The sequence below is a fragment of the Physella acuta genome, unplaced genomic scaffold (assembly GCF_028476545.2).
Source record: "Physella acuta isolate Inbredline_101_S28 unplaced genomic scaffold, ASM2847654v3 ptg001016l, whole genome shotgun sequence".
Classification (NCBI taxonomy): domain Eukaryota; kingdom Metazoa; phylum Mollusca; class Gastropoda; family Physidae; genus Physella; species Physella acuta.
The window spans coordinates 170,167-188,035 of record NW_026732533.1 but is presented as its reverse complement, the minus strand read 5'-3'; the positions used below and the strand labels follow the sequence as shown (position 1 = coordinate 188,035).

Genomic DNA, 17,869 nt, shown 5'->3' with positions numbered 1-17,869 from the left:
CAACTATGTGCTATAGTGTCAGTCTATGCCAACTATGTGCTGTGCCAACTATGTGCTAGTGTCAGTCTATGCCAACTATGTGCTATAGTGTCAGTCTATGCCAACTATGTGCTAGTGTCAGTCTGTGCCAACTATGTGCTAGTGTCAGTCTGTGCCAACTATGTGCTAGTGTCAGTCTATGCCAACTATGTGCTATAGTGCCAGTCGGTGCACCAGTGATCAGGTACTTGTGAAACATACCTGCAGCATCAAGAAGATATACACTCCATTACAGGTAGAAATGGTTGAAACTGACAGTAACAATACATAAAGCAAGAGCACAAATTATTTGAAACAACAAAAAAATGTATTAACTATATATTTAATCAGAAATCTCCAGTACATATTTTTTTTTTTGCTGATGAGTTTTCTCAACAGATTGACATAGAAATAAATATTAAACCTTTTCAAACAGATGTTGTTTAAACATGAAAACAGAATACATGGCAAGTCGGTTAACAACAAGTATCTTTTGAGTAACATTGTAAGTGATGTCATTTACATTAACTAGGAAAAAAACAAGATAAATATCAGAGTTCACAGATCATAATAAGATTTTGTATACAAAATATTTAAATTTTTCACAGCAAGGAACACAAATTAATGTAAAACAAATTTATAATATAAAACTAAAACTAAATATATTTGAATACATAAAAAAAATGACCGAACTAAATTATTTTAGACTAACCCACCACAGCCAGATACATATTTCGATATTCAATTGGTGTATCTTCAAGACAATAAACATCAAATATAAATTAAAATAAATCATTTAAAAATACAAAATTTCAATATTTTAGTCTCTAAATTATCTCGCATTAATATTTTAAAATTAAGAGTAAGTATTAGTTGTGTATGCAGAGTCGCTGTACTTTGTAGACATTCCGAGCAAGCTTGCCCAGGGATTTCTTAAGTGCTGGGACATCGTTTAAAATATTCTCCTCTGACAATTGGACCGTAGGGTTGCAATGCTCAGCCTTTTCCAATTCTGAAAGATCAGTAGCAAAAAAAAAACATGAACATAAAAGTGTGCGTGCGGTTACTTGGGATAATATAAAAACTGCTGCTCTACATCAATGATAGGCAGAAGTTCTACTGCATCTACATAAATAAATTTAAATAAAACTATTGCGTTTCTGATCAGCCAATCTGGTATTTACCATTCAATGCTTGAAAATATACTTTTAAGAAAAATTTTAATTACTAACTTTTAATTAGAGAAATGTTTAGACATAAGCAAGTCTAAATAACAAATAACATGTCTCCACCCAACAAAGCCTCCCCACCCAACAAAGCCTCCCCACCCAACAAAGCCTCCCCACCCAACAAAGCCTCCCCACACAACAAAGCCTCCCCACCCAACAAAGCCTCCCCACACAACAAAGCCTCCCCACACAACAAAGCCTCCCCATCCAACAAAGCCTCCCCACACAACAATGTTTACCAACGATCTGTTGCTCCAGAATTTGCAAGTGTTTTTCAATGTCGTGGTGAACTTTGGTCACATGTACAAGGAGGTTGTGTTCACAGTTCTTATAGGGGTCCACAGACTCTTCAGCAGTGTCCGTCTAAAAAAGAAACCTCAAAACTCAAACACGAATGGAATAAAATGTTCAGAGGTAGCGGCTCAACAGTTTTTGAGGCACACGTTCTAACAGTGGAAAACACACTTGGTTATCAAAAAGTCTTGAGTTCAGATCCTGGGCTTGAGACCATACGTTGTGTGTCCTCCCCTCCCCCCCCCCCCCAAACAACCCATAAATCCAAACTAGGTGGTCAATAGCACCAGGAGAGGAAGTAGAAGCCTGGAAGAAACATATCCTACATGGGTAGGAGATTCTTCACCCTGATATGGACTATGTGGGCTACCTGTTTTAAAGGTATAGGGCTAAGCCCCTATGCAATTAAGTCCTTAAAGGATGGTTAAAATTGAGAATTATTTTCTTAATGACCAGATTAGGGTTTGAATGAATCAGCCACTGCTCATGGTTGCAGACAATTTTTTCACTTTATCAACTTTTTTTTTATATTGGGGCTTCTAGTTCACTGAGCATAAATGTTTATAGGACAATATGTAATATCTTTTGGATTAGGCAATATTTGTGATTTAATTGTATTAATGTTCCTAATTTACAAAACACAAGGATTAATAAGAATTTGAAGTTTTTTTTATTAGGTAGTTATATGATTAATTTTTCATGCATGTTCGAATAATTAACAAAACACAAAGATAATGAATTCAAATTGAAATTTTAAGCATGGTTTATGTAATGAGAAATCATATAAAAGAGAAATAAATATGCTTACATCGTTATCTTGATCATCGTTGTAACCAGCGGAATGAGACTGGGCCCCATTCACATCTATGTAGAGTTCACTCAAGTTTTTGGACTGGTTGGAAAAGTTATCGTCGGCATCTCCATCTAGCGGGGAGCCGATGGGTAATGGATTAGTGTGATCCGTCTTATCCACAGACTCAGGTACAGCTGGTTTGTCCAGACAGCCAGGTAAAGTTGACCTGTCCACAGCTGGGCCCACCAATGGCGTGCCATCTGTGACATTTGCCCTGGGGGTTTGCGGATCTGAACCCAATGCGGAAATGTTCGTTTTAGGATCCGTCTGAGATTCTGTGATTTCAGACCAACTCTGCTGCCTCGTATTACCTGGGTCCACACGTGTCAAATCATTGGCTGTAACGCCTTCCTGCCTGCCGTTAGGTTTGTCTGCTGCGGAGACAGCCATGTTGGAGTCCCCACTTGGGCCGGGAAACGTGTGATGATTGAGGTTACCTGCCTTTGCCTGAGGTAGTGTTGGGGCAGGGGCTGAGCTAGAGATGCAGCGCAAGCTCCCTGGAGGGGGCGTGGAACTAGAGCATACAGTTTCTGTTGAATTCTGCTCTGAAGCTTGCGATATAATTGAAGGGGAGGGCAGTGTGGAGGAGACCTCAATGGTTGTCGTCAGTGTTGAGTAGGAATGCATGTTTGATGAAGACACAGTGGTGGAGGTGGTGGTGGCAGGGTGCGACGCGACCAGGTCGGTGGCAGAGAAGGGTGGGAAGGTCATGCAGTTGGTTGTTGTGATGGTGGGGGTGGAGGTGGGGACAGATGAGAAGAGGAAGGTGGAGGGCGTAGGTGAAGGGTCAGGGTCAGCAGATCTTGGGGTCAGGGCCAGGTCTTCGTCCGGCTTGGTCCAGTTGTCCCAGTCTGTCTGCCAGAGCTGAAACTCGGAGTCCCCATCTTCCCTGTGCAAGTAAACAACACCTTCATTAGTGGTCAGGCCAGGTGGAGTAGAGTAGTAGTAAAAAGTAAAGTTCCCTTTCAAACTTGACGGTCTATGGGGAAAGTGAAGTAGATTTCACTTGTTTCTGTGACCCGGGATATGAATATGGATAGTATGGTCAACACTATGCCCAGCCGCCTTTACTTTCCCTAACTTGAGTTAGGTACCCATTAGAGCTGGGTGGACTCAGGGATGGTCTACTGACTGGAACCCGGATTCGAACGGATTCGAACTCAAGACTTACGGGTTAGCAGTCCAGCTCTCTACCGCTAGACCACTCTGTCCGGGTGGAGTAGAGTAAATTAACAATTCTCCTGGCTATAATAACAAATGCATTTTGCAGTCACCACAAAATCCCAATCTTCCCCTATACTTCCAACACATGTAAAGTACTCTCTAGAGCTGAGTTGACTCAAGGATATCCCACAGATCAGCACTAGGAATTTAAACTACAACCTATGTAGGCACTCTATAGTCCCACCATCTTCTTCCTGCTTCCATTTTTAATTAAAACCATGTAGATTTTTTTAAAACTATGCTAAAGAAATAGGACAGAATGTCTTTATTAAAAAACTCACTTTGAAATTTTGATTTGCCGTCTTGTAGAATGTAACGCTGCCTTGATCTTGTGTAAGGTACCCGAAAGGTCATTACACTCACAGGCAATGGTCTTCAGGTGCTCACTGGGCGCCTCCGTGAGGAAAGGAAAGGTGGGCAGGTCCCCTCTCTTCTCCCAGCCCATGTCGTGGATATATTTACAGCTGTCCCGGATCCCTGGTAGGGAGGAAAACATCAGCAGCTCATTTGTCTGCAGCTAGCAAGTCTTAACCATCAAAATTTGGTACAAAGTTTAGTAAAAACAGTTACCTGGTGTGTTTTCACAAATGAAACAAACATAGTTTGCTGGGGGTTCGCCGGTGTTTTTGTTATCAACACAAGCAAAATGCTGCCAACACATGCACACGTCACACTGTGGAGAGAACAAAGCACAGATCTGACCTAGTGTAACTTTGGCTTTACTGCAAGCTTCTGATATTAAAGGACAATTTTTTTAATGCGACATCAAACAAGTTGTAATAAAAAATTATCCAAACATTATTGGATGCCTTTTTTTTTTTACCATGCATAATGTCATAAGTTAACAATTTATTTTGCTATGCTATTTAATATGTTTTGTATTTCTGCTTCAAGCTTGCAATGAAAGCTAAAGTTTCCCACCAGAATTACTAAGTTACTGGTTTCATTAGGACATTAACCTGTATCATTAAATCACCTGTTTCACACTGTTATCATTGAGACCCCCTATATCCCACTTCAATAATTAAACCATGTATTTCCCACCTGTATCATTAACCCTCCTATTTTCCACCAGTATCACAACACCACCTGTTTCCCACCTGTATAATTAAACCATCTTTTTCCCACCTGAATCAACGACCTATTTCCCACCTGTACCATAAAATAGCCTGTTTCCCACCTATATAATTAAACCATCTTTTCCCCACCTGTATCATTAAACCACCTGTATCATTAAACGACCTATTTCCCACCTGTATCATTAAATGACCTATTTCCCACCTGTATCATTAAACAATCTATTTCCCACCTGTATCATTAAACCATTGGTTTCTCTAAGGCCACAAACACAGTTGACGATGTCCGACTCCATTTCTTCCTCCTCCGTCTCCACCCCTGCCACCTCATCAACCAAACTGTCTTGTGAAACACGTTGCGGCTTCACATCTGTAAGAAAATAAATGAACATCTTTAGAATCTTGTACATCATCTACTGTAATTTAGATTCTTCTACATCATGCATGTACTGTAGTTTAGAATCTTCTACATCATGTACTGTAGTTTAGAATCTTCTACATCATCTACAGTAGTTTAGATTCTTCTACATCATGTACTGTAGTTTAGAATCTTCTACATCATCTACATTATGTACTGTAGTTTAGATTCTTGTAAATCATCTTCAGTAGTTTAGAATCTTCTACATCAGGTACTGTAGTTGCTTTTTGCTAGTATGGTTTCTAAGATGTTAAACTGTTGTCTCTCGTAGTTTTTGCGGTTGAAGATATTAAACAAAATATTTTTTAACTAGACCACATCTATGACCAACCTGCCCACAAGTCTCGGCTGACAAGATCAGGACTGGCTGTGGTGACAGAAATCTCAGAATCGTGGCGCTGCCGTTTGCTGGAGGATTTCCCCTTAGACCCGATGGAAAGATCAGAATCTGTGGAACCTGTAAAGTAGATTTTAAGGGTAAGGCTTTTGTTTTCTGTCAAGTGGTAAACATGAGGAAAACAGGTTTTTTATGACGCAGGTGGACAAGGGTCACTCAGAAATCTGGCGACAACACCAACATTCAAAGCCAGCAGGGACAAAGACCTGTGTTTGGCTGCCCATACTCCAGTAGGAGTGACAACAAATTATGATAATTAATAAATGCAGGCTTTTGAAACTCTTAAAATAAATAATTTTAAACTGCTTGAGCTTTATGATTCTGTTGTTGCGGAAGCCATATTTTTGTTGGGTAGCATACAACTTAATACTTAAAACACTTGGTCAGTATACAGAACTTAATACTTACAAACGCTATTGGTCTTTTTTCTTCTTCGTCTGACCACAGGGGCGGAGCTTGGGGATTGTATGTGAGGGGAGGGGACCAGAGGTGAGGCCGCCTCTCCAGGTGTGTGGGGCACAGACTCTGTGTCCGTGTGGTAGTACTTGATGTGGTAGGCCAGTAGGTTCTCCTTCCTGAAGGCCTTGTTGCAGCCCTCATGGGGGCACTTGAAGGGGTTGTGGTCCACCTCTACAACAAAGGCTTTGGCAGGGACAATTTTAGCCAGAGGTATGGGCTGGGTTGATGTAGGGATAGCTGGGGACAGTGGATAATAGAAAGATTTAAATACTCCAAGACCTCATTATAAGGACCATCTGGATTTTTTTTACCATGATAGTTGGTAATAGCATCTGATTTAACGTTCACAAACAAATATATTTATATTGCTAAAAATCAAGATAAAATACATTACATGTGTGGATTAAAAAATCTGATTGAATATTCTGATTTAAGAATCAAAGTTTGATGATAATCTACCCCTTTTTTTAGACTGAATAAATAATTCCAATTATTTTCTGGTGTAATCAAGGTCTACTTTAATGAATAAAGTTACAGTCCACTATTACCTATCGTACTTAAACAGTGAAAATCTGACTTGTATTTGAAGTAAGTTGGTGGTTGTGAGACTATCTTTAAATCTTCAACAACTGATTGTGTACACAGCTAGTGTACACAGGAAACTTACACAGCCACAGATAAACACAACAGAGGGCACTGACCTGAGGCATCTACCTTTGGCTGTTCCAGCTTTGGTTGCGCCATAGCACTGCTTGGTAGAGTAATTTTCAGCTTGGGAATTTTGGGAGTTTCATTCTTGCTGTGATCAGTTTTGATAATGTGACACTGGAAACTTTTCTTTTTCCTTCTTTTTCTACCTGGTCTCTTCAAAACTGATGATGAAAATTAAAAAGAACATAATTAAGTTTTTTCATAACTTAACTTTCATGATATGGTCACACGCTAATTATGGACGGGGATTCCCCTCAACACATGAAGTATTACAAGTCAACATGTTATGCACTATATGACCCCTTGACTTCAGCCTGCTTTTCTTTTTGGATTTGCTAACAGAATATTTGTCTATTACAAGAACAATCTGCAAGGCAGCATACATTTGATTTTGGAGTTGTCTCTGTGATAGTCCCCAGCTAATGAACCTCATCTGCCCAGAGGTTTGAACTCAAGACTTTTCCACTTAGCAACCATGAGCTATTCCTCCCCCTACCATAACTAATGTAAAATATATTTTCAAAGTGAAAGTTAACAGCATTTTTCTTGTGTAAATAAGTCCATCTTCTTACCTTCAACAGGTTTGGGTATGGCTAGATGTATTGGTTCATGCTCTGTGACCTGACTAATGACAGCTGCAGTGTGTACTGGTTCACTGTCTGTAGCCTGGGTAATCTCAGCTGCTGTGATGGTCTGAGTCAGTGCACTGTCCTCATCAGGGCCCTTAACCATGACACTTTTCTTTAGCACCTCAGTTGTCTTCTCTTGGCTGGTCTCTGGTGTGGACAGCTGATCAGGCAGTGAAGGAGATGCAGTGGTTGAGGATGTGTCAATGACCTCGGGAGATGGTGAAAATGTTTTGCTACAGCCTGCTTCAATCACTGGCGACATGGAAGCTTCAGACTGGAGTATGAATAAACAAAGTTTTATAAGGTCGAAGCTACTTCAAGAGATTGCTCTACTACTGACAAATAAACATAACATACCATCATTTTTCATGACAATAATTCAAAGCTAAATGTTCTGAAAATCATGCACAAGAAATGAAATTAAAATATGCTACCAGTTTGAAAATTCTGTGAATAGAGCTAGCCATTTCCACTTACCTCCCCTGATGTGTGTGACTTTTTGAATGCTCTTATCTTGAGTGGAGAGAGATGCAGCCTGTTTGGTTTTATCTCCCTATCAAAATTAAATACTTTTATCAATGAAACATCTTCATATAATTGATATCATTAGTCCATGTTGATACACTATGCTGATATAAGCCAAGGTTTCTAAAACTTTGACACAGACACACCATTTGACATTTACCCCCAGCAACAAACATCCACTACTGTGTCTCAAATCCTTTAGTTATTTTACATTTGTTTTTTACAATAGCTATTCTCAAAACTTCTGTATTAATTATAATGAATGTAAAAGAAATAAGAATTAGTATTATCATTGCATTTAATAAAATACTATGATCTTATGTCAAATATACCTTTTTGTAAATCACATCCATGTTGTATGTTAGAAAAATACCTTTTAATGTAAATCACATCCATGTCGTATGTTAGAAAAATACCTTTTAATGTACATCTTGGGTGACAGTGAACACTTCTGCGATGAAAATGCTTTTGTTGACGCCATCATTTTGTTTCTCTCTCTACTTTCCTCTACTTTCTTTTTGATGCTTTCTGCAATAAGCAAAAAAGACCACAAGGTTACCATAGGCGACAGAGAGAATAATCATTCTGTATTTACAAGAAAACTACTAAAACTACTGAGGCATACCCAATCAATGACACAAGTTATCCATTACTACTGAAGCAAACTAAATCAGAGGCATGAGTTAAGAGAAAAAAAAAAAGAGAAAAATTTAGAAATTCCAACAATCAAACCTGGTAAAGTCACTTTAATGTTTTTAAAAGAAAGTTTTGGCTTGAGAGAAGGTGGCGACTTCATGGAGAGTAACTTCTGTCAAACATTTCAAATTTTTATTTAGACAATGGTAAAAATATTTTTTTAGACAATAGTAAAAATATTTTTTTATTAAGGCAATGAAAATTTTGAAAGTTTTTTTTTATACTTCTTATTAATGTTTTTACTACACCATTCATGGGTAAAAAAAATGTCATTTAACAAAAGACCTTGAATACATTAAAAATAAAAAAAAGAAATAGTTTTCTCATGTGTAAGTATGGCAACAATGTATTTGTTACTACCATAGATTTCATCTCCTCTGGCATGGGCTGGATGTTCATAGCCTGAATGTTGCAAGACACCCCATCATAGAAGTGGACCTCATACGAGCCTGGAACACAAGTACAAACATATATTTAATATCATTGGCTATAGCTGACCCTAGTGAGTAAACAAGAATGTATCACTTCTTGTTCAAAAGGAAGGCAACAATATATAAATGCATTTAAAATATATCTTAAGACGAGATTATGTAAATAGAGAAAGATTAAGTACGTTATTTTATAAAGATGTGAGTAGCAAATACAAAATATTTTTAGCAAATAAAGCAAAATAACAAGAAATTTTAATATCTAAACAGGTCGTTAACATTTTTAAAAAAATTTTTTGATAATAAATTTCACATAAGTGTTAACATTTTAAAATTACTTACCATCCTCCATTAGTCTGCTAATTTTTGCTGGATATTTCTTACAGTCAGACCACTTGGCTAACACTAGCTCCCCGGCCCGATAAATCTAACAGAAAATATTTAACAACACCCAATAAGTAAAAATGTACTTGACTTTTAGTTTTACTGTAATAACAATACTAATCAAGGGAGCTAAACACAAACTTTTGCTCAAACCAGCACTAGCACATTCTAAATATGACTATAACAAGTATTCAATTTTCTGTAAAAACATTTAAACATGTTTGAGTCGAGAGTAATACCAACATGCTTGTGACATTAAATTATCATAAAGCAAATATAAAAAAAAACTTTATAATAATAAACATTTGATGCACTGAAATTTTTTAAAATAATAAGTTAAACTGGCTTTCTTTAATAAATGCATTGGTTGCTAAAATATTTAAGAGATTTCATGAGCGACCAATGCTTATATTACAGGAAGCAAGTTTGATTTATTATTTTTTCAGTACATTGAAAAAGTTATAATTGTAAATGTTTTTTTATTTGTTTTTTCACGATACTTTTTAGTTATTCATTTTTAATAAAGTTGACAGAAAAATATTAGCTTTAAAACCCAATCAGTAGTTTGTGTTCTTTAACACCATTATCTGCCTCTTATTATTCTATAAGCCAACTTGCAGTGACCAACAGTTTACCACAGTAAGCTAGTCGATCAATCAATCGCTGATACTTAATCTTGTTATTTCCCCTATTATTATTGAAATTAGTCATTTTTAAAATTTCATTTTAATGACTAATTCTATGTCTAATAAAAAATGAGATATTTTTAAATTGTCAACAGAGATTAATGTATATGAAAAGTTTAAACAAAATTGGTGAATTAAAAGTGGGTTAAAATTGAGTAACAAGATTTGTCACAATAAAAGCTTTTAATAAAAATAAAATTGAATGAAAAAGTTTTTAAAATGTTATAAGATAAAACTAGATTAGTTAATGGACAGGTATTACAAATCTGACTCACTGAATTAGGAAAAGTGGATTTAAAAAAATTTAAACAGGCCATGAAACAACAAGAACAAATAACTTAGGTTATATGATTAACCAGCTTAGTACAACTGTTAGACTGCATGAAGAATGTCAGACTTAAATTGTTCGTGGGTCTCAAAACAAAAGTAATTAAGATTAATTAGCTAACCGTGGTTTGTATTTTTAGAGAATCAGCAGCTATTTTATTTTTGTAAAACTTAAAAAATTAGTGTGAACTTAAGTAGGCCTATTATTTTAGGACAATTTTCTTTAACTAACATTTTTCTAAAAAAAAAAAAATTTTGTACATAATTATATCAGCGAACAAATCAGCAATTGAATTTTTAAAAACAGTATAATATCATTTTATCCCATTCATACCCAAGAAACATGAGGCATATGAAGTAGAGTTCATCTGTTTCAATGACCTCGATTATATAATATATCAATACAAAATTTGGTTAATTTCTAGTTCATTAAACTAAACACTCCTTTCACATAGAAGTCTCCCAACCAGGTAATTTAATTTAGAGTTACTTCCTGTGGCAAACAAAACATTGCCTGGATTGACACAGCATTGTGAATATTGCAGGTTCAATAGCAGAAAAAAATTAGACCATTAAAGAAATATTGGGAGAGAGGTTTATAAAAGTAAAAGACAGGGAAGTAAAATGTAGAGAACAATTAATACAAATAGAGGGTAAAAGAAAAAAGTGTTTTCATCAATATTTAGAAGAAAAAAAATAACACTAATGAAATGAAAGCTAAAAAATACTACAAAGTAATTAATAGATATAAACTGAAATAGTGAAAAAACAGGTCCAGAAAAAAAATATTTAGGAAAAAAAACTATAATATTTTTAAACAAAAAAATCTGACTAAGCTATCAAAACAGCTTATGTATTAGCATGCTAATGTTGATAAGTACATATTTTATGGACTTAACTGCAATAACTTATTTTAAAACATGTGCCTATCAATTAGTTATACAACATGTATTTTTTTTTGCTTAAAACTAAATAAATAAAAATAAGCTTCAATACATAAATTAACAAAAACTACACAAAATGATAATTTTAAAAAAAAACATCTATCAATGCTAGAATACAAACCCAACATCAGCACATGCTGCACAGCCTGGACAAATACTTTCAAATTGAATAAATGTAACTCACGGTGGCGAGATCACTCACAGGGTGTGGATGAATCCGACGTTTCCTGTTACTTTTGTCCTTGCGCTCAGAATGACGAGTGACTGGTCGCAATTTGTCACTATCCATAGGCACCCATTCGTCATACCTCTGGTTCCATCCTTCAAAGTGTATCAGCACAAGCTTTTGGTCTTCGTCTATTTCAACTATTTTTGAAGGGTACCTGAAATGGACACAACAATTAAGGCACATTCAAGTTTTAATGTTCAGGATGTTGATAGTGAAATTCCTAAAAACCTAATAAAATCTTGAGGTCTTTTTTAAACCAAATCTTAAATGCAATACAAGGATCACGTTTTAAATTAGCTTTACAAATCCATAGCTCACACCTTTTAAAATTATTTTAGTTTTAGTCCTAAATTTTTAAGGCAAAAATGTGATGTAGATTAAGGATTATTTACCATCACAGTCATGTTGAGGCATTTCCCCAACTTAAATTAAGTCATGGGACATGATAGGACAAGGACGCTCTATTTTAATATTTCTACATTGATACCAGTAGCTACCCAATCACCCAAACCGTCAACACTAAATGAGTTTAATACCAGGTCCTAGAAAAGTCCATAGCTTCAAGTCTTTCTCCTTTCACCCATGAAATTCCAACTCTTACAGGAAATCTCAGGTGGCTGTGCCGAATAGTGGCTGAAGCAGTTGGAGATGAGACAACAGACAACGCAGCTGGTTGTGTTGAGTCTTGGGATGTGGAAGAACTCGACCCAGACAGAGTATTTGTTTCTTCAACATCTAAGAAATAAACATAGGATTTCAGTGTCCTCAAGGGGTTGCAGTATCAAGTTATTTTTTAGGGTTAGAGAAATCAGATGGCTAAGATGAACAACCAACATGGGGAACAAGTAGTAGGCGCAAGTATGAATTTTTTTTACCTAGAAAATTTTCAAGTGCATTTATTCTTTAATTGAGCTTTAATTAAATCATACGAACAAAAATTAACTTTTGATGAAAGTCTTAACCCTTAGATTTTATAATATCTAGCCTACACCATAACCTGTAAACAGATCTTGACACATACTATGGACTAAACTAAGACCAATATGCAAGTTCAAAAATAACCCCAATTCTGATGAAAATAAACATGTTTTCAGCATTTTTATATTTAGAAAGACACAAAGACACCCTTCTAGTTCTCATGTACAGCATATTTAAAAAATTAGAAGCACCCCACCCCTAGGTATGTGATGTCATTTATTATTTATGGTCAACCAAACAAAAATCTCCAACTTTTAATCATATTTATGAATATTCTTTGTTGATAAAATCATCGGATACTAAATAGAACAATTAGATGTCTATATGTTCAAGTCAGCAAAAATCATGGTTGTGAAACCAAAAGTCCCCAGTTCTAGCCCCCGGGCAGATGGGGCTCAATAGCTGAGGACAGCCACCCACCTAGCAGAGAAAGCTCCAAAATCAAACAACTGCGGCCTTGTATATGTTATTGGATGGACAAAGGTTATGGAAGCAAATCAAAAAAGAAGAGCAGGCTGACATTGGAGTCAAAAGGCCACATGGCAAATACTGTTGAGATGTAATACTTTATTGTGTTGGAGGAGATCCCATTCAACAAAATGAATGAAGAAGAAGATAATTAGAAAATGAGTAATATGGGGTTTTCCATAAAGATGTCACACATACTGTCAGTAATTTTATGATGTGTAACAACAGGGGGCGGATGTTGTGAAAATTTATTTTGTAAAAATTGTGTAGTCTTTTCAGTAGATAAAGTTTTTGTTTGAAATATTTGTGGAAACTGGAAAATAGAACAGGACTGCCCAACTATTTTGTCTTATTACAAGGCCAAAGGTGGACAAAAGGTAAAAAATGTTTATAATCATTGTAAAGATAGTAAGTAAAAGGCATCAGGGCTTTTGATAAATCAACTTCTTTCATTTTTTGAACACCTAAGTCACCAGAATTTCAAAATACTAGCAATTGTTACTTTTTAGTGTAAAAGGAAACAAACTTAATTTTTTTCTCTCTTCTAATGTTTTTTAAAAATGTAAATCAAGTAGGGCCTATCTTAACTACAAACCTTGCTTGGCTGTACTAGGTCTATAAGCATGTGAACTAACAATGATAGTTTTTCAAATTACCAGGTTTGGGAAAAAATTAAAAGTGACAAAACCAAAAACTCAAATAGCAATTTTTCTCACTAGATCTATGACTTAAGCCAAAGGTCTGCTGATTTCTAAAAACACTTGTGCTAGCACCAAGTGAAAACAAACTATGTGTGTATATTAGCTTGGGAAATAGCATAGTTAGTATTATTAGCCTAGGGTAGCCTATATATTTTTTATAATATTATAGGCCCTTTTGCCTTTAGGCCCTAATTAATTTAAACAGATCAGTCCGTAAGAGGTGGTCTAATTTGCTCACCCCTTTCAACGGGTGTTGGGAGATTGCGAGACGCAAAAGCGAAATGGCGAGGCGGGAAAATGCGAGAAGATAATGCAAGACATACCTGCGGAATTAAGGGAAAATAGCGAGACACTTTTTGCGAAAAAAAAATTTCATGCTTTTTCATCTTTATTCATTTAAATTATTTTTTTTTGTTTTAAAATAAACAAGCATTTAGCCATACCCTTTAACACGAGTGTTGTATGTTGTTTTTTTTCATCTAGATTTTATTATATAGATAGATAGATACTAAGAAGATAGATAGATCTATATCTAGATCTATTTATTTAAAAATCTTAACATCGTTGCTGTGCTACTGTCATCGCCCGCTCTCGTTAGCGAGAGGAAAATCCCGTCTCAGTCTGCATTAATTTTAAAAATCTAGCCCGCTCATGTTTATACAAAATTTCTATGCAACAATAGAAAATATGTTTCCGGCTGACGCGGATCCGGTGATCTTCAAAGACGGTAAATCCGGCGGCCTCGGTGTTCCACACAAAAGAAAGAAGTTGATCTATCGTCTGCGGTATTTCGGGAGGATTCGAACAAGGTGGTATTCTAAGTCGACACAAAAGATGGGGGAGTTGACAAATCATCAGTATGTCTAGCGATGGAAAAATCTGAAGTTTTAACAATGTAAACGAAACGTCTTTGAAGTCTGGACAAAATACCACTGAAAATCGGGTGCGGTAAATTTTTCGCAGAAATCTTCGCATTTCAACACCACCCAGCGTAAGTATCTGGTTGTGGTAAAATGCGAGACAAAAAGTCACGTGACCGACCGTTTTCGCGCCCTTCTCGCATTTTCCCGCCTCGCCATTTCGCTTTTCGCGTCTCGCAATTTCCCCACACCCCCTTTCAACCCATGAAGAAGCACCAAGCATGGACGAAAGCCAGTGCATGGAAACAAGTTAAATAAATGCTTGTAAAAATAATCCAATTATTGTCTGAAATGATTAATGTCTAATGAATGAATAAACAACTTACCTGCCATTTCTCTAATTTTATTTTTAAATATTTTATCAATCAGATATCATCAGCAGAAACTTTGAAAAGATAAACTATTGGTTATTATCTGAAAAGTTATAGCTCTAGATCTATGCGATCTAGATCTAGACTCAACTTAAGATGATCTCCAGTACAGCAGTAGTAACTAGATCTAGATTAGAATTAGATCTAGATCTAGAATCTAGATCTTGAATCTAGATCTACGAAGTACTCGGAAGTACGAATGCAAAACTCGAAAATAGGTCATCCAGTTTTTGAGTTCGTTTTGATTAAAGAAAATATTGTTTTGTATTTATCTAAGTTGTCATTATGAATGGTCTGCATATTTTTAGTTATCAAAATATTGTCTTTTATATAAAATACTTGCTTTATTTTTAAACTGATGAGTAATACTAAATTTCCTAGATATGGAGATGAACAAAAACAAGTATGCCTCTAGAATTAGATTTACAAACACGACAATAACCTCCCTTTACTAAATGGCTAAAACCCCGAAGTTGAATGTTATTGTAAAACATCAATGCATCAAAAATGAAAACAATTACAAACATAAATACCATAAATCAATCATATAGCCTACATTAGATAAAGTAAACCGATAGTTGTCTGTATTAGTATTAAATAAAATGTAGTATCTACATCTACACCATTGGAAGCGATGATTAAAGAAATATTTCAAAATCCCACAAAGTATAAACCAGCAAATGTATTAAACATTTAAAAATTAAATTTTACTAGATATGAAATATCATACAAAACCTATAAGTATACTACTAATACTACGGAGCGTGTTTAATGTAGAATCAAGGTTTTCATACAGCACGCACGGAGGCGTCTTGAGGGTAGAGTAGACAAAAAAAACTAAGAACCAAGAAATAGATGATGCTGATATTGTTTATATTTTAAAAATTCCGTTCTAGAAAAATTGGTCACACATTGAATTTTTTTTTTAAATTGTAAAGCTAACACGTTGATGAAACCCTTAAAGTTGCGTCACTTTGGCGTGTAGTATCACGCAACACGCGACGGGTAATCTCGTAGAGGCCATCATATAGCAAACATAATATGCGTTAGGGGTCATCCATAAATGACGTCACGCTTTTTTGGACGATTTTTACCCCCCTCCCCCCGTCACACATCGTCACAAAAAGCCAGAACCCCACCCCCTAATGACGTCACACCTCAGCCAACACCCCCCCCCCCTCAAAATTGCAGTTGAATTTTTTTTAAACATCGATTTTTTACCAAAATCTTGTCTGAACTCTATCAAAATGAAGTATTTTAATCAATACATATTACAATTTATTAAAACAGTTTTCTAAAACGCGAAGTAACGTCTAAAATTCGTTTTATCACATTGCTTTTATATAATGCAAAAGTGTGACGTCGCACCATCTGAACCCCCCCCCCCCTCATCACACACCGTCACAAAATTATGGACCCCCCTCCCCCCTTCGAGTGTGACGTCATTTATGGACGACCCCATATGGCTAAATCCTGAGATCAGCTATTGCGCGAACTGGCCGGCCAGTTAGAACGAAATTCATATTTTTAACATTAAAAGCATTGAAATATACACGCGAGCGCTAATCACTGTACGTTTATGATAGACAGTGGTCAGGACACCACATTCCCTCAACCCTAATCTAACAATACTAACATCACATGCACTTCCTACATACGTAGTAACTCTTGTAAGTATATTTTTTCCTGTTAGGGGTCATCCAAAATTGAAATTAGGGGTCGTCCATAAATGACGTCACACTGGTAGGGGGGAGGTGGGCCCGTAATTTTGTGACGGTGTGTGATGAGGGGGAGGGGGTCAGATGCTGTGACGTCACTTTTTTGCATTATAAAAAAGCAATGTTAGAAAGGGAGTTTTAGCCGTTATTTCGCGTTTTAGTAAACGGTTTTAATAAATTGCAATAGGAATTGATCAAAATACTCTATGTTGACAGAGTTCTGACAAGATTTTGGAAAAATATAGATGTTTTAAGAAAAAATTAACAGCAATTTTGAGTGGGGTTGAAGGCTGAGGTGTGACGTCATTTTAAGCGGGTAGTCTGGCTTTTTGTGACGACGTGTGACGGAGGAGGGAAGGTAAAAATCGTCAAAAAAAGCGTGACGTCATTTATGGATGATTCTTATGCTTTTAAAAACTATCTTTAACTCAATTTCTCCCCATCATCACACATCTTCATAGAAAAGCCACGCACTAAAATAACATCACACCCCAACCCTATCTATTACCACCCCTCCCCCCTAAAATTGCCAGTCTTACGGATATTTACGCTGATCAACTTTTAAATTAAAATGCAAAATAACGACTAAAACTAGTCTTATTTCCTTCTTCCCACCAGGTACTAGATCTAAATCGAAACGAAAATCCTTTTTTTTTTAATGGCATTCTCGTTTTACCGTTTTATTCTAGTTTTTGTATGGGGGAGGGATTTGTTGTTAAATGTCGATTAATATAATCATATGATGATTATATATATGCCCTAATACATAGCCTAGCGCATTTTCCTAGTCCTCGAGATTTTCAAAACACGCATAGCAGTAGGCCGATAAACTAGACTGACTATTCACTATCTATCATCAACACTATCCGTTTATTTGTGATCCGAAACTAGCCTACAGGTTGTTATTGTTGAGGAAGTTGTTGTTTTGATCACATGACAAGCATATAATAAAGATGGCGGCCCCCGCACCACCCACTGGAAGTACCAGTGAAGAAGTCAGTTTTATCTCCTCTGTTATTAATTTTTAAATTAAATCTTAACATTCAATTATTTTTTATTTTATGATTTTGATTATTTATTATTTAGCTGCACTTATAATTTATAAATTATGGGCCCTACTAACTGTAATTGAACAGAAAGTAGCAGATCTAGTTATTGAAATTATTAAAATTAAAATTAGAATCTC

General features: G+C 35.9%; 2 protein-coding genes across 6 annotated transcripts in view; one reads left to right on the top strand and one right to left on the bottom strand.

The window, feature by feature from the left end:
* Nucleotides 1-331: 331 nt before the first annotated feature.
* LOC131954628 (PHD finger protein 20) lies at nt 332-15,398 on the bottom strand. 2 transcript variants are annotated; one of them, XM_059318406.1, is made up of 18 exons: nt 14,921-15,398; nt 12,064-12,262; nt 11,483-11,681; nt 9,300-9,384; nt 8,890-8,978; nt 8,566-8,641; nt 8,250-8,361; nt 7,786-7,861; nt 7,252-7,582; nt 6,670-6,840; nt 5,918-6,205; nt 5,444-5,569; nt 4,928-5,064; nt 4,189-4,291; nt 3,900-4,095; nt 2,350-3,283; nt 1,487-1,610; nt 332-1,030 (listed from the first exon to the last, which is right to left on the bottom strand). In XM_059318406.1, the coding sequence occupies exons 1-18, from the start codon at nt 14,925-14,927 to the stop codon at nt 888-890; spliced, it is 3,396 nt and encodes a 1,131-aa protein (XP_059174389.1). In that variant the 5' UTR covers nt 14,928-15,398; the 3' UTR covers nt 332-887. The 2 variants fall into 2 exon arrangements, with proteins under 2 accessions (XP_059174389.1, XP_059174390.1); XM_059318407.1 differs by having other exon boundaries at nt 333-1,030; nt 11,501-11,681.
* Nucleotides 15,399-17,544: 2,146 nt separating this feature from the next.
* LOC131954614 (WASH complex subunit 2A) overlaps nt 17,545-17,869 on the top strand; it is a 38,067-nt gene continuing 37,742 nt past the window's right edge. For all 4 annotated transcript variants that reach the window (XM_059318391.1, XM_059318389.1, XM_059318390.1 and 1 more), the window contains exon 1: nt 17,545-17,678. In XM_059318391.1, coding sequence (XP_059174374.1) covers nt 17,637-17,678 — 42 coding nt within the window. In that variant the 5' untranslated portion in view covers nt 17,545-17,636. The remainder of the gene's footprint in view (nt 17,679-17,869) is intronic.

Bases quoted from the DNA above. Each gene is read 5' to 3' on its own strand.
- LOC131954628 (XM_059318406.1), bottom strand. The intron at 11,682-12,063 runs GTATTAAACTCA...TGTCCATTTCAG, and splicing joins ATGGACTTTTCTAGGACCTG to GTACCCTTCAAAAATAGTTG. The intron at 3,284-3,899 runs GTGAGTTTTTTA...TTACTTGCACAG, and splicing joins CGGCAAATCAAAATTTCAAA to GGAAGATGGGGACTCCGAGT.